Here is a 26,756-nt window from a genome sequence, read left to right as displayed (position 1 = left end):
TCTAGGTTGGGGGTTTATTAAAGCGGTTTTCATGACACTATAGTGCCCTGAGGGTGCCCCCACCCTCAGGGTCCCGCTCCCGTGGCGCTAAAGGGGTTAAAACCCCTTCAGTTACTTACCTTAATCCAGCTCCCGCGGCGCTGGTGACCTCTCCTCCCCCTCCGACGTCAGCGGAGCCGAATGCGCATGCGCAGCAAGTGCAGAGCACGCATTCAAAGTGTCCATAGGAAAGCATTTCTCAATGCTTTCCTATGGACGCTCTGCGCGATGGAGGCAAAATGTGCCTCCAGCATCGCAGATGCGCCTCTAGTGGCTGTCAGGAAGACAGCCACTAGAGGTTGGATTAAGCCCATATGTAAACATAGCAGTTTCTCTGAAACTCGTTATGTTTACATGTGAAGGGTTAAAACCTGAGGGACCTGGCACCCAGACCACTTCATTGAGCTGAAGTAGTCTGGGTGACTATAGTGTCCCTTAAAGATAACATGGCTTGGGAACCCTAATGACCTAGTGGAGTGGGCATCTCTTTTGCAAGAACATGCAAGGTAATACCAGTAATAATAATAGGTTGGGATGAAAAGAGACAGTTTCAGCAACTTATTTTCAATTACCACAGTCCTATGGCCATGTAACCTGTGCATGAAGTATCTTAGCTTAGTTCTCATGTTTCCTATCCCCCCTCAAATCCATGTTCTCCTCACCCTTGCATTGGTCTACTACATTTTATTCAATGTTCTCTTCCATTGCTGTCTATCACTGTTCAATGTGCAAGCTTTTTTCTCTTTATTTATATTGCTCTTCCCAAACAACACTTGAGTTCCCCTATTGTTCCTCTTGTTTCTCATCATTTTTTCTCTTTTTTTCTACATCCTTTTCTTCAACTGGTCTGCTTACATTTCTTCCATATGTTCTCACTGTACCCCAACTTGGCAGCCAACTCACTCGAGTAATTCAAGTGTATAACTATGCTTCAAGTGTAATAAAACATTTTAAAATGACACTGCACTCATTATTTTTGTATTAATGAGAACGGGGCCCAAAGGAGCACTCTAGGCACCAAAACAACTTCATTTAAATGTCACTCTTACATTCATGGCTGAAACGATTCTCAAATGGTTTAACCTCAAAGTTTATCTCAACCGCCACCAATTTCTGTTTCAGGAAGCGCATAGTGCCGCCAGGCCACCGGGCAAGAGTGCCGCTGATTGGCTTAGAGCAGTCAACTAACGCTCTAAGCCAATCAGTGACTTCCTATTCACAAAACTAGCTCGGAAAGAAACTTACCTTTTCCAAGCTGGTTTTGTGAACGGTGTGTCAATGATGGCTCTCAGCCAGTTAGCGGCACCCTTACCGGACGGCACTCTGAGCTTCCTGAAACTGAAATTTCAGAAGCCAGATGCTGCCTGGGAGGTGGGGGGTTTGAGATCAGCACTGGAGGCAACTTTGGGGCTAAACCGTTTGAGAACAGTTTAACCCCTGAAGGTAAGAGTTCACCGGGGGGCCTCTTGACACCAAAACAACTTCCTTTAGATGAAGTTGTTATGGTGCCTTATGATGTCCCTTTAACATCAGTCATCATCATTAATCACACAATCTCAAGTTCAATACTGAAAGATTGCAAGGTTTCACACAATCTCAAATTCAATACTGAAAGATTGCAAGGTTAACAAATGAAAAAACATTCTTACCTTTTACAATGCAGTGATGGTAGTAGGAGACTTAGGTCATTGATCTATGTTCCAAATTTATATTGTTTTTTGGATATTTCAGGTTTTGTGTACATATTTATTAAGTGTTCTTGCATAGCAAGACCACTTAATGTTATCTCACATATATATTATTATTATTATTCTTATTCTTATTCTTATTATAGCCAAATTTACCACCCTAACTCCTCCCACAGTTTTTACACTACATAGACAGAAATATACCGAAATTGTTCACGGAATAGCGTCGTTCTTGTGGCGAAATTGGTCCCATGGGAATGAATGGCAAAACTAGAGTGGGAGCTGGCGAAAAATCAGGACATGATTTCTAAACTGCCACCACTCCCTCATTTTCAAGCCCACCTACACAAATCTTGCTGCCACAAAAAATGTCCACGGCTAAGCCATAGTCCTGATAGTTTTCACAATATGACCATTTGTTTGCAACTCACGCCGTCCATTGACATTCATTGAAACTCCACTCTAGCCAGGTCAAACTTGAAGGGCAATTTCTAAACTGCGACTGTGCCTTCATTTTTAATACTTCAGAGACATACTATGCATCAAATGTAGGTCTGGGTCTTGTGATTCTCGAAATATAAAGCTCTTCGATGTAGGATGTATAGTTTTTAAACTACGACCATTTAAAGATGGTAACCGCTAAAATACTCTGACCTGTGGCAGGCTGGAGCAGCAAGTGATGTCATAGACAAATCCTTTTGTACACCTGCTAATGTTTTTATAACTGTATGTTTTATTGTAACTGTGAAGCACTTTGGGCAACAACGTTGCAATTAAATGTGCTATATAAATAAATAATTACAGTTACTCCGCCCACTCCAGTTGTAGACTACTGGTGGAAGCAAGAACACTTAACACAATTTCCCCAGAAATTGTAGCTTTTCTAGTTTAAATTATTTTTACATTTATTTTTTATTTTATTTTTTATAATATATATATTTATTATATATATATATATATATACACACATGTGTAATTTTACTCTGAGTGTATTTTTATATTAATATATGTATATATTAATAAAAAACACACTTAGCATGACGTTATATATAAGATATATATATATATATATATATATATAAACATATTATATATAGATATAATATATATATATATATATTTATTTATTTATTTTTTTCAATTTATTAATTTTATTTTATTTTTATTTTTTTACTTTTTTCACCAGCAGGGGGACTGCCTGTCAGTTCAGAAGTAGTTATGGTAGGGTGTGGAACTGCACTCAATCCCTTTAAGCAGTATGTAGCTGGGTGCAACTCGGACAGTCTCAGTACCAGAGACCAAATACTGAATAACAAATAGAAGAAAGGTCCGGGCACTCCAAGGTACAAGCAAGGCAATTTTATTGAACCCACTCCATCACAACGTTTCGACCTACACGGTCTTTGTCAAGCTTGACAAAGACCGTGTAGGTCGAAACGTTGTGATGGAGTGGGTTCAATAAAATTGCCTTGCTTGTACCTTGGAGTGCCTGGACCTTTCTTCTATTTGTTATGCCTGTCAGTTCAGGCAGTCCCCCTGCTGTCAGCACTGTGGACACCTATTGTGCTTATGTGACCGCTCTAAAAGAGGGGTTCTGGGGGTCCTATTTTGAAGAGGGGGGACTGTCTGGGCTATCAGATAGTCCCCCCCCAGTGGAGCAGAAGACCGATCGCCGGCGAGGGAACAGTGGCGATCGGGTAAGTACATAGGAGAGGGAGGCAAGGGGTTAATATTTTGTATTACCCCACCCACTCCAGTTGTAGACTACCGGTGGAGGCAAGAACACTTAACACAATTTCCCAAGAAATTTTAGCTTTTCTAGTTTGTATTGTTATCAACTTTGTTTTGTTATTTAGTAGTTTCAGTGTCTATATGTGCTTTGTTTGCTTAAATTGGTTAACTATTAATTGCTAGTAAACAAATATGTTGACGTTGCCCAAGTCATCAACTCAGATGTTGCTCAGTTTAACCTTTCTTCTGAAGGATTTGGATCACTTAAGCTTAACAGTTGTCTGGTATTGGGGACATAGGATGCAGTGAGATTGCAAACCTCACAATATATAAAATGGACAAAGAGGGACACTTTAAAGGAACATTATAGTCACCAAAACAACTTTAGCTTTATTAAGCAGTTTTTATGTATAGATCATGCCTCATGTTTCATTGCTCAATTCTCTGCCATTTAGGAGTTAAATCACTTTTGTTTCTGTTTATGCAGCCATAGCCACACCTCCCCTGGCTGTGATTGACAAAGCCTGCATGACAACATAAATGTTTCACTTTCAGTCAGATGTAACTTACTTTTTATTTCTTGCACTGCAAATTGAACTTTAATTACACTGAACAAAATTATAAACGCAACACATTTTTCTTGAGCTGAACTCAAAGCTCTAAGACATTTTCTTTGTACACAAAAGGCCTATTTCTCTCAAATATTGTTCACAAATCTGTCTAACTCTGTGTTAGTGGGCACTTCCCCGATGAGGACGACCAGCTTGCAGATGAGCTTCCCTGAGGCAGTTTCTGACAGTTTGTGCAGAAATTCTTTGGTTATGCAAACCGATTGTTGCAGCAGCTGTCCGAGTGGCTGGTCTCAGACGATCTTGGAGGTGAAGGTGCTGGATGTGGAGGTCCTGGGCTGGTGTGGTTACACTTGGTCTGCGGTTGTGAGGCCGGTTGGATGTACTGCCAAATTCTCTGAAACGCCTTTGGAGGCAGCTTATGGTAGAGAAATTAACATTCAATTCACAGGCAACAGCTTTGGTGTTCATTCCTGCAGTCAGCATGCCAATTGCACGCTCCCTCAAAACTTGCGACATCTGTGGCATTGTGCTGTGTGATAAAACTGCACATTTTAGAGGGCCTTTTATTGTGGCCAGCCTAAGGCACACCTGTGCAATAATCATGCTGTCTAATCAGCATCTTGATATGCCACACCTGTGGTGGATGGATCATCTCGGCAAAGAAATGCTCACTAACAGATTTGTGAACAATATTTGAGAGAAATAGGCCTTTTGTGTACATAGAAAAAGTCTAGATTTTTTAGTTCAGCTCATGAAAAATGGGGGCAAATACATAAGTGTTGCGTTTATAATTTTGTTCAGTGTAGATACAAGAGGCTCCTGCAAGGTCTAGCAAGCTATCAACAGAGCAGGAGATAAGAAATTCTAAATTAAACAGAATTTGCAATAAAGTGTAAACATTTCTCTGAGCTGTGTAAGTCATATGCAGGGAGGTGTGACTAGGGTTGCATACACAAAATGATTTAACTCCTAAATGGCAGTGACTAGAGCCGTGAGACTGCAGAGGCATGGTCTTTACACCAAAACTGCTTCATTAGAGGGACACTATAGTCACCAGAACAACTACAGCTTATAGAATTTGTTCTGGTGAATAGAATCATTACGCACTGGAGGCAAACTTATTGCTGCAATGCATTGCAGTTTCTCACTAAGTGCAAAAGGGATACTGCACCAAGACCACTTCAGTAAGCTGGAGTGGTCTGGGTGCCTGTAGGGTCCCTTTAAGCTGTAGTTGTTCTGGTGACTATAGTGTCCCTTTAATTAAAATACTCCTGGCCTGGACAATGCTTCACTGAGATTTGAGCAGAGTGACCATTACAAAACCTATATAGAATACAGTGTATATGGAAAATTACAGTACTACATTGATTACCGTTATATAGTTTCCACTCACCCTAGTTCCTGCTTGTCTGCATCTTAATAGTTAACCCTTTCAGGCACACCACATTGTGGTATTTTGACCTATTAAAATGGGTATTTTTCTGTATACACAGACTGTGATACAAATTCTGTGGTCAGGTCTACTCATGAACAGTCTATTTCAGTGTTAAAAAGCATAGTTTCCATATTCATGACTTGTGTCAGATAGGTCTGAAAAGTTCCATTAGTCCACTAATCTGTGACAAGTAAAAATAATGTAGATGTTTTAGGTAAGGTGAAATGTTACTCCAACCAAAAAACAGCAGGCCTCCCAATTGTCTCAATTTCAGCAGGACTGTCACGGTTTTTGGGTCCTGTTCCACCATCCTGATTTAGTTCCCAGGTGTCCCACTTCTGTGAGGAATCATTTCACTGGCTTTGCTGGACATCAGAGTTGGGAGATATTATAGAGTATTTTAAGTAAATGCTATTTTTGGTCAAAGTAACACGCTGGGGTCCTGACCCTCCCCCTCGAAAAAAAAAGCACGATCCACCTCTGTTGATATTGATACCCCTTGCTGAAGGGGGAGAGATGTCAGCAACAAAATGGTGATGGGAGGACATGGGCAGCAAAGTCACAAAAAAAGATACCTGTACTTTAGATTAAAAATATCACATACGGTGATTGAATTCAAATAAAATAATTATAATTTTATTTTGCCACAGTAGCCATGTTATTATAACGGAGGTTCAATACCTTCCTTATGCCCCATCTGCCATGCCACAGGTGGGGCATGACATGCCAATGCTCCCTGTCATAATAAAAACAGCAAATGGGCAGCCATGTGTGCCCAGTTGCTAACATATACAGGGTGCGGGGACCTGGCACAGGTCACCACCATACCCCCACACATTAACATCAGGGACCGGGGGGACAGGACCTAGTGCCCCAGCCACCACACCTTTGCATAGCAGATGGGGCGATTAGAATAATATAGAAGTGGGGTAGGGTGATGTTATTGAGAATAGAGAGTAGACATACCATTGTCTACTCCCACAAATGGTCCACAATAATAGTGAAGGGCAACCAATAAATCTAATAACTGTAAAATAAAACATTATACTCACCATCAGATGTCTTTGACTTTTCTTTAATCTTTTTTTCTTCAGCCTCACAAAAGGCCAAATAAAAGTCCAGAATAACCAACGTGACCAAAAAAGAACCAAATTACAAATAATGAAGCTGAAGAAAATAAAACAGTGTTGCATACACACTAGTCCCTTCTTTTGTTTAATTAATAACCCTCACCTGCCACTCATTGTGTGGGCTGGAGAGTACAGCCCCCATTTATTATATGATAGCCCCCACCATCGTAACCTCAGCTCATTTGGACCCAGAAGTGTTTGCGCCGGGACTCCTATGTATTATATTGGCAACTGGGCAGCAATAGCTGCCTATTCTCTAGTTTTTCATTACCATGAGCAGCCCCTCCTTGTTTCACCGCGGCATGGCAGTTGTAGGCATAATGCAGGCATTATGTCATAGATTCTTTTTTAGCTTTTTTTTTTTCTAATGAATAACCCAGGATGATAAATGGGCACATTTATGGCAGTTTTAATTTATGCAGCTGACCCAATTGGGTTAAGCTCCTTTCGTTCGGCAGTAAATCGAGCCAAAATTAGACAAAAACATTGTCCAAAAATATTCATAACTATTGGCCGGTAGAATTAAATCAATGACAACATTTGAAATAAAGGTGTGCTGGGAAATATTACCAGCTTTGTTGATTTGGTCAAATTTGATCAAATTCACATTTATATTCACTAGAATTCAGTCACCAAGCATTGGATTTGAATCCGCAAAACCTCCTAATTGAAGTGAGTTAATTTATTACCCAGTCCACATTTCCATCTGTCAATTACTAGCTAGGGCAACTATGTATTTAGAATGGCTGTTGCATATCCTAGCTGAAAATATTCCAGACCAGAGCATAAAACATTGCAGCGAGATGATTAAGTAAACTTTTCATATTCTCAGACTGAAGTGTTGGAGGTTCTTTGGTTATTTACGTTTCAGATTTTCAGGTTATTCACTAACGTAAGAATTGTCAAGGATTTGATAATGCTGAAGTTAGCTTCTTATTCAACCAACTTCCTATTCAGATTGGCTTCCTGTCATCCAGCTCCTTTTTCATGAAACTGATTATAGACTAATCAACATTCCAAAAAGTTAAATCTAGCTTGAGTCAAATGATGTTGATCTTAAAACCTGGCACCCTAACATCCATACATTTTAATGTTAATTTAATGGTAACCAGCCTTTCCCCTATGAAAAACATCTTGGCACAGCCAGATATGGTTTATTTTCTACTAAGTGAACATCTCGCTTATGAAAAAGTTTAGTCTGGCCTGAACCAAATTATATTGATTACAAAATTTGGCAACAAATACAGCATCACGCAGGGAGCACTGTATGAGTGCTCTCTACAGTAACCTAATGCTCTTAGCATAGTGCAAATGTGTCTAATGAGGTGCTATTGCTATGCTTTTCGGGGCACCAGGGAACATACCCGGAAATTATCCCAAATTCAAGATTGTCCCACCAAAATTGAGACAGTTGTGAGTCCTGCTTCACAGCAGTTTGATATTTAGTAAATAAATCCCTGAGTGCTATTGTGCAACTCCACTGATACATGAGGATGTAAAAGGAATTCTCTCTTTTGTTGGGTACAATTCCAGTGGCTGCCTGCTGTGCTGACATAGTGGTTAATAGTGGTAATATATTTGCTTTCACCAGGTAGACTCCAAAATACATTCTGAAATTTTATTTTAAATTAAATACATGTTAACGAACATAACTATTTGTAATTTCCTTGGTGCTTGGAAATTAGCAGAAGCCATTATTTTTTTTTATTTCCTACCACACTGATCCACTCAACTACCTACCTTGTATGTGGGTTGTTGGCAGGTCAGGCATTACTCGTTATGCTGCTTTGGTACAAGAAGAAGATGCTGCCCACCCCACCGTACTAACCCTTGTGTCTAGGTCCCCTTGTCCTCACCTTGTGTTTGTACCTCTTTGTGCCTCCTTGTGTCTTTGTGAACATGGACCTCTGTTTTTTGGCCTTTGTTCCCTCCTTTGTCTTCATACCCTTCCTATCCTAGTGTTAATGTGCCTATGACTCTCTTTGTGTCTGTTGTAATTTGTATCTCCCCTTCCCCACTACTTTTTTTTTTTTTTTTAAAGCAAAGCGGAGGAGCATGCGAGTGCTCCCGCCCCTCTAAGTGCTATCTGGGATGGCTCCAATGTTTGGCACAAAATGTAAATGAAATCTATCAATGTGAGTGGCACATTTTTGTAACTAGTCTAAACCAAGTTCCTTCTTGAATTATAAGTGCATATATAAAGTCAGTTGGCTCTTGCACTTTGATTATCTATTTGAGTGTGTCACACGCTGTACCTGCGCTGTACTTACATGCTACAGCAAGAGATACAAATAAATATATACGATTCATAAAAGAAAATATGCTCTTTACTGTACCTGGGCTGAAATTCCATATGGAGCACCATTGTAGGGTTCTTGCTTAGAGAGCCATTTGATCTGTATACATGAGAGAGTGGGATGCATGTTTTGTAATTCAACCATAATTCCTATGATTATTATTTCATCTTATTATTATCATTATTATTATTTTGCATTTATATAGCACCAACTTATTCCGCAGCGCTTTACTGTATTATAAAGAGGAACTTGAACAATAAATGATACAAAATGTTACAGGAACAATAGGTTAATGAGGACCCTGCTCAAACGAGCTTACAGTCTAGAGGAGGTGTGTTATAAAAACACAATAGGAAGGTTATAGAGAGGGATAGCAACCAAATAACAAGTAGTAAATGAAGCAGAACTGGAGGAGAGAGTGGAGTGTGGCACTTTAGGAGCGAGCAAGGGACAGGTATGTGAGATATAGGTTACTCTGGAAGGCCATATGGTTTTCTGAAGAGATGGGTTTTGAGGGACTTCTTAAATGATTGAAGACTAGGGGAGAGTCTGATGGGGGTAGGTAGGCCATTTCAAAGTTAAGGAGCCACCCACAAGAAGTCCTGTAAGTGCAAATGAGCAGTAGAGGTGTGAACAGGAGAGTGTCACCGGCAGAGCGGAGAGACTGAGAAGGGGCGTACCTACGAATTAGTGAAGTAGTATAAACGGGCTACAGTTGTTAAGTGTTTTATAGTAAAGGGTTAGAATTTTGGATTGACTCCTATAGAACGCAGGAAGCCAATGTAAGAAATGACAGAGGGGCGATGTGTGAGATGAAAGACAAAAGAGAAAAATCAACCCCTAAAAAATATAGTTGCATTCACAACTTTCTATCACAGCAGCTGACCAAAGCACTTGTTCTTGCATCTCCTCTATCAATTTACTACAACCTATTCTTTATCACTTTTACATATGTGCAGATTATTTGCTTACAGCCTACAATAATGCCAAACAAAGCTTTTTCTGTCTGCCATTCTTTACATTCCATGTGCCCATTTCCAATCCTAACTTTGGCTTCCTATTTCTTTCAAATGATTCTCCCCAAATTATCTATAACCACGCACCAATCTGCATGTTATCGTTGCTCAGTAAGTACACCATGTCATGCCCCTTTCATTCCCCTACAGCTTTCCTCTGCTTGCATTTGACTCCCATGACTTATCTTCAGGATGTTTATAGGACTCCACTGCTAGTGATACATTTCAGTCATTGTTATTTCTTGACAGTTGCTAAATAATAGTGATTTGCCATAAATAACCAACATTCTTATAATATTGACCTCTTTAAATAGTCACCACCACTGCTTCAACGGAAGGCTCATGTTAACTACATTAAATAATGTCACTTTATGGCAAATATCTTGCAAGTACGTAGTGATCAGGAGTGAACTATAGTACGGACACAAAATGATGTGGCTAAAGAATTATCTATATAATTACTAGGTTATATTTTGTATCAGACATAATAATGTCTTAAAGATTAAAAAATAAACTCTTTAAGCCCAATTAACTTTGATGGAGAGAGGGGGTAGGCGAGATAAAGAAGTGAAAGAAATGGAGATGGCAGGAATTCCAACAAAAAAAAAACAACAACAAATGAGTGACACATACTTTATCATACTTCATAAAATATATCCTTGTATTTATATACATCACGTAAACACACTCTTGTATACACACAAAGTGTCACACTGTGTTTACTTGCCACAAAAATGCACAGCAATCTGCACACACTCTGCATTTTCACACATTTGCTGCAAATATCTGTTTGGTATCACACGCCTACAAATACAACCTTGCGTTTACACACTTCAAGAATAAACCACCGCTTACTCTTCAAATACAGCCTTGTATCCACAGACACTTCGCACAAGTCTATATCCGCAGTCAAGGACTTTACTACTAACTAGCAAAACACTGAATTAAGGCACGCTAACACTCCATGCAAATAAACATCTGCATTTGCACACACTAGCATGCCACAGAAATATTTTTCTGCCTTCCCACATTACACACACGTAAAACCTTGCATTCACAGTAACCAAAATACAACCCTACATTTAGACATACATTGTGACATAAACACATATTTAAAACTTGCTTTACATACAAAACAAACACACTCACAGAGACAATACACACACTCAAATAGGCATTCAGACACAGGCCCTCACAGTATATGCTCACACATACAAATAGAGGCAGGGTTATTCACTGGGGCGCACTGAAAAAGGATTTTACATTGGTTGCCAAAATGGTTGAATTAGAAAAATTCTCAAATTTGGCAGTTTTTTTTTTTAGCTCAGCTCAGTTGTTCTGAGGGCATGAATCCCTGCGTGTCATCTTACTTTATGCTGTTCTACTCATTTTCAAATGGTTTAATATCTAAGTTGGTCCTTGGATTCACATATACCCCCTATCGGTGAACAGGAACAGAAGCAGTGGACACCAGTGATACGTTGAGAGCGTCAGCTGACTCGCTCAGCATATCAGTGGCTGCTCGTTGCGAGTAACCGTTTGCATTGTACTTGCAATTAGTGGCCAATGGTACTCTGAGAGCCTCTGCTTCCCTTCCTGCTATGCTGAGCGAATATAGTGTGAATGGAGACCATAAGTGTTATCCTAAGTGAAAGATTGCAATTTGTATTTCAATTCACTACAAGTGGCTGTTTAGTTACTAACTCCCTTAAATGAACACTATAGGTTCAGGAATACAAATGTGACCCTATAGTGTTAAAAAAAAAACAAAAAGGGGGCGGGGCCGGGCCGCCGAGCAGAAAGGCAGCAGAACACCATGGCTCCTGGCCTGAGCCCGAGAAAACCAATAAATCCACACTCAGACCACCCAAAAGAAGAAATAATCGACATATAATTAACGAGAAACACCCAAGCTTCATGGGGATACCAAATTGGGGGCTAACTTTAAATTCTTGCCCCTATGTGCATAACGACTGCCTCTCATTACACGGAAATACTTACAAACTTTATAAGACTTAACTCTCACATATTACCTGAGCTTCGCAAATGTTAACGAACTATGTTTACTGCCTGCATCGACATTGCTCTTATGACATATGCATATGCTGGCGCACCCGGGTGCTAGTTACTGTTGCACCGAGCATGGCCATGTAGAGGCTCTACGCTACTTCTAAGTCTTATCTGGGAACAGAGGCATGAGGGGAGGCACGAGACACACTTCTAAGCAGCCAGTTTTCCTCATGTAATTATCCCCCCCCCCTAATATTATTTACTTATTTACTCACATTCTTATTTATTTTCACATACAACCCAGCCGCACGTGCATGGACCAAGGTCCCTGGAATCCATGAGAGGACTCAGCTAGGGATCTTCACATAGGGCCCTATCCCTCAGGCCCCCTTCTGCTCGGGGGCAGCCCCCCTCCCCTCCCCCCCCCCCTTTTTTTTTTATATTTTTACATTTTTACTATTATTATTATTTTACTCTATCTGGCTCACAGAAATTACCTATCACACAAGCTACTTAAGCCCTGTACCCGCTCTCCCACATATATATGGCTCAATGTATACAGCTGTAATCCAACATATCGAGCTAGTCCTTCGTGTCACTCCTTTTACTCACTATTATACACCGTATAAAGGTACACGCTCCCAATCTTAACTGGGCACTTAACATGTACGACTCCCTACGCTGTAGCGAGTATGCAATATGCTCCCGCAAGGTTGTCCACTCTTCTTAAAGTTCAATAAGTACACTGTATATGTTTATTGAGTAAAGAATGCAACAAACGCCCATCACTCATTCCCATGCAAAAGCTAAACCTAACCTGTATAACCCAGCCTGCCTCACAACATAAAAAGCTTGATCATTAACTGTATGTTTAATCTTCACATGTCAAACTACAATAGGCACCCATCTCTTATTAGCAATCTGACCTAGATATGTTTGTCTAGCCTGTTCACTGTATACTTTAAAAATGTGCAGAATTATTGCATGCCATGTACAGAATCAACTGTTTGTATTACCAGGCTTGTCGTTGCTGTCGTGGCACTACAAGTTAAAATGTATTCTACTAAATGCACAACAAAAATAAAGTATTAAAAAAAAAAAAAAAAAAAATCATGTTTGGTTCACGGCCTGCTCTAATCCCCCTTAAATACGGTCCAAACTCTTCTTTATTCCAGCACCGTGCAGGTACAATGGTGCTGGCCCTGCCCCCGCTCCGCCTCCTTGTCTGAGATCCTTAGAATTGACAATCGCAGTCAATCCAAAGCATTGGGAGACTAATGCGCACATGCGGCAAAATGCTATTCTGCCAAATCACCATCTTAGAGATTTTAAAATTGCATCTCTATGGGGAAAGTTCAGCGCCTCCATGCAAAGTGTGGAGATGCTGAACGTCAATGCACTGACCCAGGAAGCACCTCTAGTGGCTGTCTGAGTGACTGACCCTGGAGGTGTTCTTAGGCAGCAATGTAAACCCTCACTGCCTTTTCTCTGAAAAGGCAGAGTTTACATTAAAAAGTCTGCAGGGAGATACTCTACTCAGCAGAACAGCTACATTAAGCTGTAGTTGTGTTGGTAACTATAGTGTCCCTTTAATGTCTTGCCTAGGATTGCCAGTCAGTGCAGAGGGAATTGTAGATGCCTATCTCTGTAGGAAACACAGATGCTTTACAGCTTCTCAATTATTGTTTTTGCATATTAGACAAACAAAACCCTGCTGTGTCATTGTTGATGTGTTGCAAATGTATGGAAATATATCCCCAAATACATTGTTTCATGCTTTGCTGTCAGCTTGCTACAATTCAGTGTTGACAATAACAGGATTATTTACTTAAGTGAGAATTCAAAGTGAAGTGAAAAATGTATTTATTACAACATTTTATATACACATTTCTTACAATGAAATATTGTAAAGCAATCTGTTACTATGGAAATGCATAGATGTCTGTTATATGCTGTGTCATCATGAAACTGATAGTAAAACTTCATGTAGGGGCTGTTTCAAATGAAGGGCTCTGGGAACATGGCTTGCAAGTGGACGCAGACACTCAGGGGACCTCATTTAGAAGTCTCTTATTTTGTTAATTTCATCTTCTACCTCCCTTAAATTGACATTCAATCAAGCTATTATACCCTCTCTATCAGCATGGGAAAGAAAAAGTAAAAAAAAAAAAAAATGGGTGAAATGCATCCATATTTGCTCCACAATCCTCCACAAGAGCAGACTAAAATGGCACCAGCCACTCATTTTGAATTTTCAGATAAAAGGTCTGACCAGTGACCTTCAGAACATGTTCTCTGCCGAGATCCCATGGTGCTCCATCAGATATAAAAACCAAAAAGGAACTGCGATGTGATGAAGAACCACCACCTGTATAAAATATAAATCACTTACAATATAAAATTATAATTGGTGAGAAAAGAAATTTCACTTCCACAAATTAGGTACAGATTAAGTGACGAATATGCGTTCCACACTGGAACGCACACGAAGAAGATTGCCAACACCGATGAAGGACACAGAGACAGGGTATAAAAAGAAATGTCGACACAGCTCCCCTGAGGAAGTATACAAACAAGAGGAAACATTAGTGCTCCTTAATTTTTACTATTTTATCCTTTTTTTTTTTATTATTTACATTTTTTTTTTTTATTCTTGTTCTCCTGGTTCCCGCTGCCTTTTTCCACATGAATAGTTATGCCGAAGGGGAGTCCCCTTTTAGTGGTGATATGTTTGCTTTTATCTGCTAAATTGTAAGTGCAATTATTTGTATTAAAGTTTTATCCTTCAGACAATATTGCACTATAGTTTTCTCTGATTTCATATACTCCTTCTTAAGGAGGGATGAATACAGAAGAATGTAACAGAATTATTACTATACCCTTCAAAGGTTGACAGGCTGGGAATATCTGATTCAATTGTGAATGCAATGCCACCTTTTTCCATTCCTGATTTCATACAATACTATCCCACTGGCAATTTTTATTTTTATTTTCAGAATATCTGCTCTGTGAATAACTTATAATTAATTTGTGAAAGCTAAATGTATTTTCTCACTAATTATAATTTTTATATTTTCAATATGTTTTACAATCAGCAAAAAAACACATTATGCTACATTTGAAATGCAAAAGAGGAAAAAAAAAACATGTTATGCTATAAATGCACCACATAGTTAGGATAAAATTAGCTGGTCAAATACTCTAAAATGTCATCTGTAAATTGCAGGATGCGAGCTTCCAGAGAGCCTTGTTTAATCACGGTAAAAATTATCGCTTATATGGTAGGTACATACATGTTGTTAGCTTAGCACGGTACGATTTAGTTACGATAATAGTTCAAAACACAGAATAAGAGAAAAACAAAGCAAGCAAAAAATAAACATTGCATCAGAACATCTTATGGAAACATTGAGAGGAGACCAGTGGATTACCACCATGTCGTTTTACTAGGCTCACGGGTCTGTCAAGGTCAACAGTCCCTCTGCCTGTCCTGATCTCGGATAGAAAGGTTTATTCTTGCATATGTCCAACAGCCTAGATGAAGTGCTGGGATCTGGATCCGCTACAGGCCTCGCCAATGTATCAGGCATGGAGATACCCAGCGAAAGGAGAAACTTCTTCGCATCCGACGGATGTGAGAGTTAAATCCTCTTCTCTTTATGAAGCACAGAAAGCCTGCAGCCCAGGCCCGGTGGGTAGAACAACTCTTTATCCCACAGCAGCTGTGTCACCTTATGCTTATGTCACGCATGCTTAAACTCCTTTACTGTGTTAACCTCTACCACTTCAGCTGTAAGGCTATTTCATCCATCCACTACCCTCTCAGTAAAGTAATACTTCCAGATATTCCTTTTAAACATTTGCCCCTCTAATTTAAGACGATGTCCTCTTGTTGTGGTAGTTTTTCTTCTTTTAAATATAGTCTCCTCCTTTACTGTGTTGATTCCCTTTATGTATTTAAATGTTTCTATCATACCCCCACCCACCCCCCCATCTCGTCTTTCCTCCAAGCTATACATGTTAAGTTCCTTTAACCATTCCTTGTAAGTTTTATCCTGCAATCCATGAACCAGTTTAGTAGCCCTTGTCTGAATTCTCTCTAAAGTATCAATATCCTTCTGGAGATACGGTCTCCAGTACTGCGTACAATACTCCAAGTGAGGTCTCACCAGTGTTCTCTACTTTCTACTGCTAATACCTCTCCCTATAGAACCAAGCATTCTGCTAGCATATCCTGCTGCTCTATTACATTGTCTGCCTACCTTTAAGTCATCAGAAATAATTACCCCTAAATCCATTTCCTCAGATGTTGAGGTTAGGACTATATCAAATATCTTGCACGTATCCACATTAAATGTCAGTTGCCACAACTCTGACAATTTTTCTAGTTTACCTAAATCATTTGCCATTTGACTTCCTGCAACATCAACCATGTTACATATCTTAGTATCATCAGGACCTTCTGCTATATCACTAATAAAAATATTAAAGAGAATGGGTCCAAGTACAGATCCATGAGGTATCCCACTGTTGTCAAGCCCATGCTTTGAATATACTCCATTGACTACAACCCTTTGTTGCCTGTCATTCAGCCACCATCACTTTCCCCACTACTGAAGTAAGGCTTACTGGCCTATAGTTGCCCTACTCCTCCCTATTACCTTTCTTGTGAATGGGCACAACATTCGCTAACTTCCAATCTTCTTGGACTACTCCTATTAACAATGATTGGTAAATAAATCTGTTAATGGTTTTGCTAGTACACCACTAAGCTCTTTTAATAACTTTGGGTGTATTCCATCAGGTCCTATTGACTTATTTGTCTTTACTTTTGACAGTTGAAATATAACCTCTTCCTCTGTAAACTCACATGTAACAAATGACTAATTTGCCCTTTTTCCTAACTGAGGCCCCTTTCCTTCATTTTCATCTGTAAATACTGAACAAAAATATTCATTGAGGCAGTCAACTAGACCTTTATCCTCTTCTACATACCTTATTTCTTTTGTTTTTAATCTAACTAATCATTGTTTTACTTTTCTTTTCTCATTTATGTATCTAAAAAATGTTTTGTCCCCTTTTTTACCGACTGTGCTATTTTCTCTTCTTTGGAAGCTCTTATAACATGCTTAGCCTCTTTCTGTCTAATCTTATAGATCATACTGTCTTCCTCACTCTGGGATTTTTTATAATTACAAAATGCTAACTTTTTTTTTTTTTTTTTACTATTTTGGCCACATCTGTGGAGTACCACAGTGGTTTCTTGAATTTTTTGCTTTTACTGCCTTCAGCAGCACAACTTTTAAATAATCCCATTTCTCTTGGACTCCATTTAAATTGATCCAGTCTGATAATGACTCAAGTCTAAAACTTTTGTTTTTGTGTGGTGTGACTCAGTCACTGTTCTTATATTAAACCACACTGACTGATGATCACTGGATCCTAAATTTTCACCTACAGTAATATCTGACACCAAATCTCAATTTGTTAACTCTAAATCTAGTATGGCCTCTTTGTGAGTTGGCTCCTCAACGGCTTGTTTTAAAGACAATCCCAGTAGGGGGTTTAGAATATCTGTGCTCCTGGCTCAAGCAGCTATTTTTGTTTTCCAATTCACATCAGGAAGATTAAAGTCACCCATGATGATAACTTCCCCCTTCGTTGTCATTTTAGCTATTTCCTCAACTGGTATATTATGTAACTCTTCTATTTACACTGGGGACCTATAAATCACACCTACATGAGTTACTGTGTGAATACCAAATTCTAACGTAACCCAAATGGACTCTATGTTCGCCTCACTAACTTTTATTAGTATAGATTTTATGCTATCCTTCACATACAGGACCCTCTTTCTTTCCTTCCCTGTATTTTCTATATAAAGAGTACCCTGTTATTGCTATGTACCAGTCATTTTTCTCATTATACCATGTCTCAGTAACAGCGACTAAATCTACAATATCAGTTGCCATTATTGCCACAAGTTCATGGATCTTATTCCCTAAACTGCGAGCATTTGTAGACATAACTCTAAGCTCATTATTTTATAACACACTTGCTACAGGCACCTTCTGTCCGTGTTTTGTGAATTTAGTATCGCTGGGCAATCTACCCAAATATTCAGTCTGTGTTCTTTAGGGGTCCACATGAAAAACTGGGGCATGTCTAAACCTAAAAGAGAGGATTCCAAATCTACCCACCTTCTCGCCTCCGGTGGAGTAGCCATAGTGCTATTTGTGCTAGTTGAGCCGCCTCATAATAAAAATAAAGATTTGGAAGACCCAAGCCCCCTCTGTTTTTCGCCCTGTAAAGGACATTGCGTGAGATCCTGTGTTTCTTGTTCTGCCAAATTAATTTGCCGATAGCCTGTTGGAGTGCCCCCAAATTAGATTTAATCAGTCGGACAGGGAGGGCTTGGAAAAGAAACAAGCCTCACTCACCCGCCGTGTACCATTCGCGTGGGAGGGGACGCAATTCCTCTGCCGAGGTAGTTGGCACCACCAGCTTCCCCGGGGCCTGGATCCCCAACTCACTCAAGAATGCAGCTGGGTCGCCATCTGGGTGCAAGACTTTAGTGCGCCCTTCCCTGAAGGCCATCAGCCAAAAAGGTGGCCCCAAGCATATTTAACAGAGTGCTTCTGGAGTAGCTCGGTGATCGGGCGCCACTCACGCTGCCTCTGTAAAGTGGCCGGTGTCAGATCCTGATATAAGGCCAATTCTGCCCCTTTATATTTGATCGGGCCTTCTCTGCCACGTCTCATCAGAGCTTCCTTTGTTTGAAAGAATTGAAATTTAATAATTACGTCTCAGGGCCTTTTGTCATCGGCCCGTTTCGCCCATAGCACCCGATGGGCACTTTCAGTGTGCCAGAAGTGGTCTGCCACGTCAGGGAGAAGCGGCTTGAATATGGTAGAGACCACTTCAATTAGAGAGCCTTCCCCTCCTGCTATGGGAGGCCGCGTAATCGTACGTTATTCCGCCTGGATCGGTTTCACAGGTCCAGGTCGTCAAACGCAGATTCAGTCGTCGCCAACCTGGATGTTAAGCGACAGATCTGTGCAGCGGCCTCATTGTGGGCCACAACCGTGGACTCTACGCGTTGCTGGAGTATCGCCATCCTCGCGCCCAAGGCCTGGATCTCCGCCTTCACCTCGGCAGTATTCCTGGCGATCTCCATGGCCAGGTAAGTACGTACTTCAGCCAATGTAGCCAGAATGTTTAGTGTCTGTCTCCGGCGTACCAGGGGCAGTGCAAGTCCCCGGGCTGGAGGGAGAGCGTGGTGCCCCTGGACTATCCCGTCCGCCATCTTGTGTGCTCAGCCTCATGGCGCGGGAGGCCACGAACAGGTCTGCTACCGTGGCACACTGCTCCGGCTGCTTCTTGGGCATTTTCCTTGGGGCTTTTTTATCCATCGTGGTTCCCCCATAGTTAGTCGCTATTTGTACCGTGTTTCTTTGTTAGCTGTTGGCCTTGTGGTCCTAGCGGAGCTTCACCCGGACACGTCCAGCTCGCTCCGACAGCAGACCATGCCCCCCAGCTGTTATGTTTATTTTTATTTATTTATTTATAAAATATTTTACCAGGAAGGATACATTAAGATTTCTTTCATTTTCAACTTTCATTTTAATTTTCATTGATACAATAGGGTACAATAACATCCAAAAACAATATTAATACACAATATATACAAAATTTAATATAGAACAGGTAACAAATATATAATCAACCATGACAGGTGCATTCTGTTTTGAGATATGTAGAGAGGGATCTTTGAAAGTGTGCGGGAGGTTGATCCATAATTGTGGTGCTCTGTAAAATGAGGATCGAGCTGCTTTCTTTTTGTATTGAGGTAGACTAAATAAAGTGCTGGTACTGGATCAGAGGTTATAGGAGGTAAGAACAGCTGGGGAGAGCAGTTTACTCAGGTAGGGTAAGTATGACAATCTGGCCATCCTTATATACAGAGACTTGTTGTATAGGAATTTACAGTGATGTAAGAGATACTTACTGATTACTTTGGTTCTACACCTTAGAGCCACACAAAATGATCAGTAATACTAGTTTTAATTACCAGAGAGCCCTAACAGCTTCTTCCAGTTTCTTGGATTGTCAGCTCCAGGGGAACACCCAGTGCCACCCTTGTCCCTCCCAGACCTCACTACACAACTCCAACACCAAAGACAGGTCCTCAGAAATGCAATGGCAGTAGACGCCACCAGAGCCCTCCAATGGACATAGCAAATGTACTATGAAAAATCCAATAAGGCTGATATGCTCCTGGCACGCAGGCTGCGCAAGCGTATCCAGACAAAGCAGATAACACACATTCACACATAATCGGGACACAACACAGAGATACCCGCAAAAATCGCAGAGACATTTCAACAATACTTTGCAGCCCTATATGACTATATTGTATAGTGAACAATAGTATTCTCTGAATGCGGAGGTGATTTGATTTGATCGGGACCTACATAGATTATCTGATGATATTTCAAAGATCTCTTTAAGATTAGAATTTTTGAGTTGATTAGATAAAAACTTTTCTGCACGATTACCCAAATAGAACCACTTCTGTTTCCATTTAATTAGGGTGGAAAAAACAGGAAGTCTCTAATTTTCCTCTTAGTTTGCTCGATTTCTAAGATGGTTTCTTAAATTTTGGGATTAATGCTCTCTAGTTCCTTCAGTTTCAAATACCAATCTGCCAGGGATTGATAATTACATTTCTTATTTTGGGCCCGTATAGACCTGTTCTTGATATCCTCCAGTTTGGCACCAATGCTCACATCCACCTCCATCACATGGTCTAACCATGTGGACATTACGCTACAACTCACATTACCAGACTTGCACAGAGCATGGTCATGGCACCTCAACTTCACTATAATACATAACCCGACCTTACAAGAGTCCATTTCCCAAGCTATCTCTGAATATTTCAGTCTAAACAAAGACTCACTTACCTCTAAAGGCTCCCTATGGGCGGCACATAAAATGGTCCTCAGGGGCTCAATAATCAGCTTAGCCTCCCACGAAAAAAAAAAAAACAACAACTCCATGTGCACCTTGAACACACTCTCGTAGACCTATGCACCCTGGAGACTAAGCTTAAAATCCAACAAAACCAACTCCCTCCTGGCCCGTAAACTCAAGCGCAGATCGGACCGAAAACGCATAGACAAAATCAACCCCCCTCAAACTCTGTATGTCCCCAGCAGGGCTGGTGGACTTGGACTCCCGAACTTCACCCATTACTTTAACGCGGCACAGTTGGCACAGACACAGACACAGAATCTATACGCACCATATGGCATTAAACTATGGGTAGACATAGAACACAATGGGACTTTCCATCCCTATATATGTGGCTCCTACAACACGCGAGGCCCCAGCTACCACCTACCTCCCCAGCAATCCTCACATCCCTAAAAATTTCAGATAAAATGGCAATAAAATGCAAACTCATCTCCAACCCATCACCCCTGACACCCATACTTCGGAACACGGACTTTACCCCCGGTATGCACCCCAAAGACTTTGCACATTTTGAGGACAATGACTTAGTCCGGTTTTACCAATTCTACGCCAACCAAGGTATTATACTTTTCGTGGACCTTGCGCAGAATACACCATTCACCACTTTTTTTTTTTATATATATATATAACATGAAGAATACAGGCATAGAAACATAAAGGCAGTATGGGTTAGACTGAATATTCAACTAACATTTTTAGGTGAGGTCCCTGAGTGGCTGGTTAAGGTACACGCTGCAAAGGTCAACGATCATGACATTACTTGCTGAGCATATACATGCTAGGTCAAGGAAATTAAACTTTAGACCATATTAATAAGATGTAATTGTAACAAGCTTGGCTAAATAGTGAAATTGCTAGAGTAAAGTAAGCTAGACATCGTTTAACAGTGCTGAGTTAGTGTTGTCTTTATAGGTGACAAGATAGTACTTTATAATATGCTAGACAGTTTTAAACAGATTGTCACGTTAGCTCCCCACACATGCTAAACACCATGTTAACTACCACATCGGACCTTGTTGCAAGTACAAAGTAGAGTCGCTGCGCCTATCTGAGCATGGTGGTCTATCTTCGCTAGAGTGGGCTGCATTATAGGCAATTAACTGAATTTAGGCACATTTGATTGAGGGCAGATTGCCAGTGGTAACCAAGCATAAATAAAAGTTATAGAGTCAAAGACTACAGTAATCAGCATCATGTTTAGTCCCATAGTGGGCATAGGCTGCAAATGATGGTAACGCTTTGTGGTAGACCCAGCGTTGTCATTTAGAGACCGTGATGGGATGGAGGCATAGTCCGCAGTTGACCTGTGTGAGATGTCTGAGACTGGGTATTCCACTGTAGCGAGAGTTTGTCACAGTCCAGGTCAGAAATACCTTTGGGGCAGCGTGGCGGGCAGTTCAGCCTATACCCAGCGTTGGTAAGTCCCGTGCGTTGAGACAGCTAGTCCCGGCAGTGCGGCCGTAGGGCCCGGTGTCTCCTTCTCGAAGGACCGATCTGGCGGTGCCCCCCATGTTGTGGGCCCACGTGGCTACTTGTATTGTGGCTTTGGGTGGGGAGATGGGCTTCATGTTGCGCTGGTCGCCCGGGTTCCGGTCAGGCTGGAGATGTGTGTGCGTCGCTTGGTTCACATTCATGGCTCTATTTATGTGAGGGTAGAGGCTTGTACCTGATGGGTTTAGTGTTTTGCCCTGTTTCAGAGCCCGGCGATGTGTGTTGTTTCGAGCGGCCATCTTGGGAGCTCGTGGTACCTGATTGTAGTGGCTGCGCTTCGCTGCTGGACGTATCCACGAAGCCACCATTAAGTGAGCTTGTCGGTGGGTTGCTCCCCTGCTGTATAGTGCTCTCTTGAGGATTGTGCAGAGCCGGTCGAATAGATCCATAGGGGACACGTGTGCCTCAGTATGTGTGCTCCGCTGTCCATTTGGATGCTGGTCGGCCATTTTGGCTAATCTTCGTGGGTCAGTTGCCCTGTTGTGCTCTGTTATCAATCTGTTTGCTGTTCCATCAGGTTTGTGTGTCCATAGGGGACACGTGTGCCTCAGTATGGGTGCTCCGCTGTCCATTTGGATGCTGGTCGGCCATTTTGGCTAATCTTTGTGGGTCAGTTGCCCTGTTGTGCTCTGTTACCAATCTGCTTGCTGTTCCATCAGGTTTGTGTGTCCTGTGGGGACCGGGATATCCCCCGCCGGTCCAGGGGGGGTACAGGGGGGGTTAGGTTGCGGCGCGGTCGCGTGTAGGCTTTAGTGCCGAGGAGAGCGGCCGCCTCTCCTCTGCTGCAGCCCCATTAGGCCGCATTTGGATCTCCGCGATTCCTGCTCGGAACAGTCCCTGGGTGGTGTCGGTGGGTTCGGCGGGGCATCCCCGACGTGGGCGGTGCACCCTTGGGTGAGTGTTGGCTTGGCAGCCGTCGATTTGACCCCCGATTCTGCCCGCTGGTCCGGAGCTCGTGCCAGTTGCGACCGCACAGCTCGGTGGTCAGACTCCGCCCCCCATTCACCACTTTTGATTTTTTCCGCTGTATACAAATCAGAAGTTTCCTGACCTCACCCAACAATAAACAAACAGGGACTACCCTCCTTACACCCTTTGAGAGTGCCTGCATCCAGAGACCCATCCAGAAGGGACAAATATTCACAATCTACACCCTTATCACCCAACACACGGAAGACGGGTCACTGGCATACAAGTCGGCTTGGTAAAGGGACTTGGGACCTATTTTGGACCCCAAAGAATGGGATGGCATTTGGGACTCTATCGCCTTGATTTCTTTATGCATAAACCAGGCATACAAAACGCTAATGCGGTGGTACCTTACCCTGCTTTGGCTCAAACAGATGGGTAGGACAGACCTTTAGTGTGAGTGTGAGCAAATTACACCGCTGTGGCGCGACGTCGCACAACTAACCTCTCAAATCTTACATACTGACATTCCACTAGATCAGTGGATCTGGCTTCTGTCCAAGCCTTGCGGGGACACACCGAGAGCTCAAAACAAACTCATCGCTAAAATCGCACTAGCCACTAGGAGAACCACAGCAGCAAAATAGGATAGCCCAGATATCCCTCCATTGGTCACTCTGAAGCAAAAGATAAGCGAGATTAGGGAAATGGACAGCCGTTCACTAAAACTAAAACTTTCCACAAAATGTGGGATCTCTGGCTCCTAGAATTCCCCCTCCCCGCATGAAAGGATTACTACAGTGCATGGCAAGGCCACTGAGGAACACAAACCTCTTACCCCCTCTTCTCTAAACCATTCTGATATTTCACCACATACCCTCGACACCCTCTGCTATCCCCCTATCAATATTTACATACTCCCCTAATTTTTCAAGGGATGCACCCACCACACCTTATGGCCATAAACTCCTCCACAAGATGGTTGAAGGCCCAGTACGCACCTCATACGCCGTGCAAACACCTGGCCACACCCTGGGTGTGCACAGAAAGGCCTACAAGGAGGAATCAGAACGAGACAAACCCCCTTCTCCTATCTCCCTCTCACACCACAGCGACGAATGACAATGTACACACCGAGGCACCACAGACTATAGTGATGCCATCACAATAGCTACAGATTTCAACACCAGGGTCACAAAGGGCTATGAATCCTATAACTTACCGGTATTGATTGACCCCTGTACAAGAATAGCCAACGAAAGTCAAAGTGGTATACAAGTTTTCCCATTGTGCCGTCTTCTTTCTGTATTCCCTCCCCACCTATTATAGACCATAAAAAAGGAAGATATCCTCACTGATGTAGTAATTTAACCAACATGTACATAGGTTAAAATATGTTGAAACCACTGATGAAACTCCTGTATACTTGTACAATCTGTATAAATGTCACAATAATAAGATGTATGTTATGCGATGTATGTGTTATACACTTTTACCCCCAGATTCTTCTTTCTCTACCCCTCCCCATAAAACAAAATCTTAGAAATAAAGAATTTATATTAAAAAAAACACCAAATATATAAGTCAGGTTACATAAAGTAAGATGTAAGAAAAAGAACTACGTAAAGATGCTAGGATGACCCTGGTAGTGTAACCAGTTCTGTGGCAATCTATTCTTGATACAAAATGATAATCCGACAAAAACTGAGAGTGCCAATGGCCCAGCTTCTCACTGTAATGCTGAAGTTACACTTTTTCATATGCAAAATCAGGTTGTCCAATGTCAATACATGGTTAGAAACAGAACCCGGATTCTGGTACCATAACCACTACTACAGGGTATAGTGGTGGTTATGGAAGCACAGACATCTAGTAGACTATTTACCTGGCCTTTGTTGACTTTTCTAAAGAAGGTACCATAGGGTAAATAGTAATAACTTATCAAAAGATTAACACAATTAGGCACATAATAAGAAATAATAACACTATATCTAGCCAGAGGTTTTGTGTTATTACAATAACAAGATGTTACCGATTTGCTTTAAGAGTTTCAGTGATCTGAATTTATAAATAACTACTGCTATCTTTACTGAATGCAGTTATACCTACTTCCATGATTACCTTCTCATTCTTTCTATGTGTAATGTAGATTCCCACAAAATAATCTGTCTATTTCTTCTTTATTTTACAGTTCCTATGCCTGAAGAACATCCGGACATTTCTTTCCACATGCACTGAGACGTTTGGGCTCCGCAGAGCAGATCTGTTTGAGGCTTTTGATCTTTTTGATGTCAGAGACTTTGGAAAGGTAGCTGCTTTTATAAATGTTTAAATTCTTCCTACTGCTCCATAAAACCTATAACACCACCTACTGTGTTAGAACTTATCCACATGACTTCTACTCTTCTCTCTAAATCTGTTCGTAGTGTTCGGGCCAACTTCTCCCTGTAACTTCTCATATGACTCTATGTCGTCTCTTCTGCTGGAGCACAATCTATATTCTCTCTGCTATAATTATAGCTATAAATATTTATGTGGCATCAACATATACTGCAGTGCTGTATTATAGGAAACAAGACAAACCTTTAATTCTGACATATGGGAACAATAGATGTAAGAGGGCCCTGTCCAAAGGAGCTTACAGACTAGGAAACTGGTCAACAATACCACAATTAGACCTTCCAAGGTGGTGGGTGTCATCGGATTGGCAGCCCCCATATTACTTTATCTGCAGTTGATTTGAGGCACTTTGCCACTACTGAGGAACATATTAGCAGGGCTAGTCACTAAAATGAGCATTCAAAGTGAATTTCAAATTTAAGGCCACAGTAGCCAAACTGAATGAATAGCAGACTTAGAGAATTTTCACAGTTCAGCTATTTTAAAGGATCACTATAGTGACAGGAAAACAAAGCGGTTTTCCTGACACTATAGTGCCCTGAGGGTGCCCCCACCCTCAGGGTCCCCCCCTCCTGTGGTGCTGAAGGGGTTAAACCGCCGACTTCAGCTCCCCCGTCCGACGTCAGCGGAGCCGAATGCGCATGTGCGGCAGGCATTTCTCTATGCTTTCCGATGGACGCTCTGCACGATGGAGGCGAAATGTGCCTCCAGTGTCACAGATGCGCCTCTAGAGGCTGGAATAACCCCAAATGTAAAACATAGCAGTTTCTCTGAAACTGCTATGTTTGCATCTGAAGGGTTAAAGCCCGAGGGACCTGGCACCCAGACCACTTCATTGAGCTGAAGTGGTCTGGGTGACTATAGTGTCCCTTTAACCTTAAACTTAAAATTCACATTGAATTCACTTAAGTGAATAACCCTGTATATTTCAATATCAGATGGTTATGCTCTGCCTCCACAATTGCAGTGTATTAATTTCCTTTAATTCAACAGGGGAAC

The 26,756-nt window shown here is 41.5% G+C and overlaps 1 protein-coding gene across 2 annotated transcripts in view; it reads left to right on the top strand.

The window, feature by feature from the left end:
• Positions 1-26,756, top strand: part of VAV1 (vav guanine nucleotide exchange factor 1) — a 159,935-nt gene that overhangs the window by 41,723 nt on the left and 91,456 nt on the right. For both annotated transcript variants that reach the window (XM_063444527.1, XM_063444528.1), the window contains exon 2: positions 25,549-25,665. In XM_063444527.1, the coding sequence (XP_063300597.1) occupies positions 25,549-25,665 (117 nt within the window). The remainder of the gene's footprint in view (positions 1-25,548; positions 25,666-26,756) is intronic.

This window comes from Pelobates fuscus, chromosome 1, assembly GCF_036172605.1.
Source record: "Pelobates fuscus isolate aPelFus1 chromosome 1, aPelFus1.pri, whole genome shotgun sequence".
NCBI lineage: Eukaryota > Metazoa > Chordata > Amphibia > Anura > Pelobatidae > Pelobates > Pelobates fuscus.
Note: the sequence above shows the minus strand (reverse complement) of the source record. Positions and strands in the feature narration are given on the sequence as shown.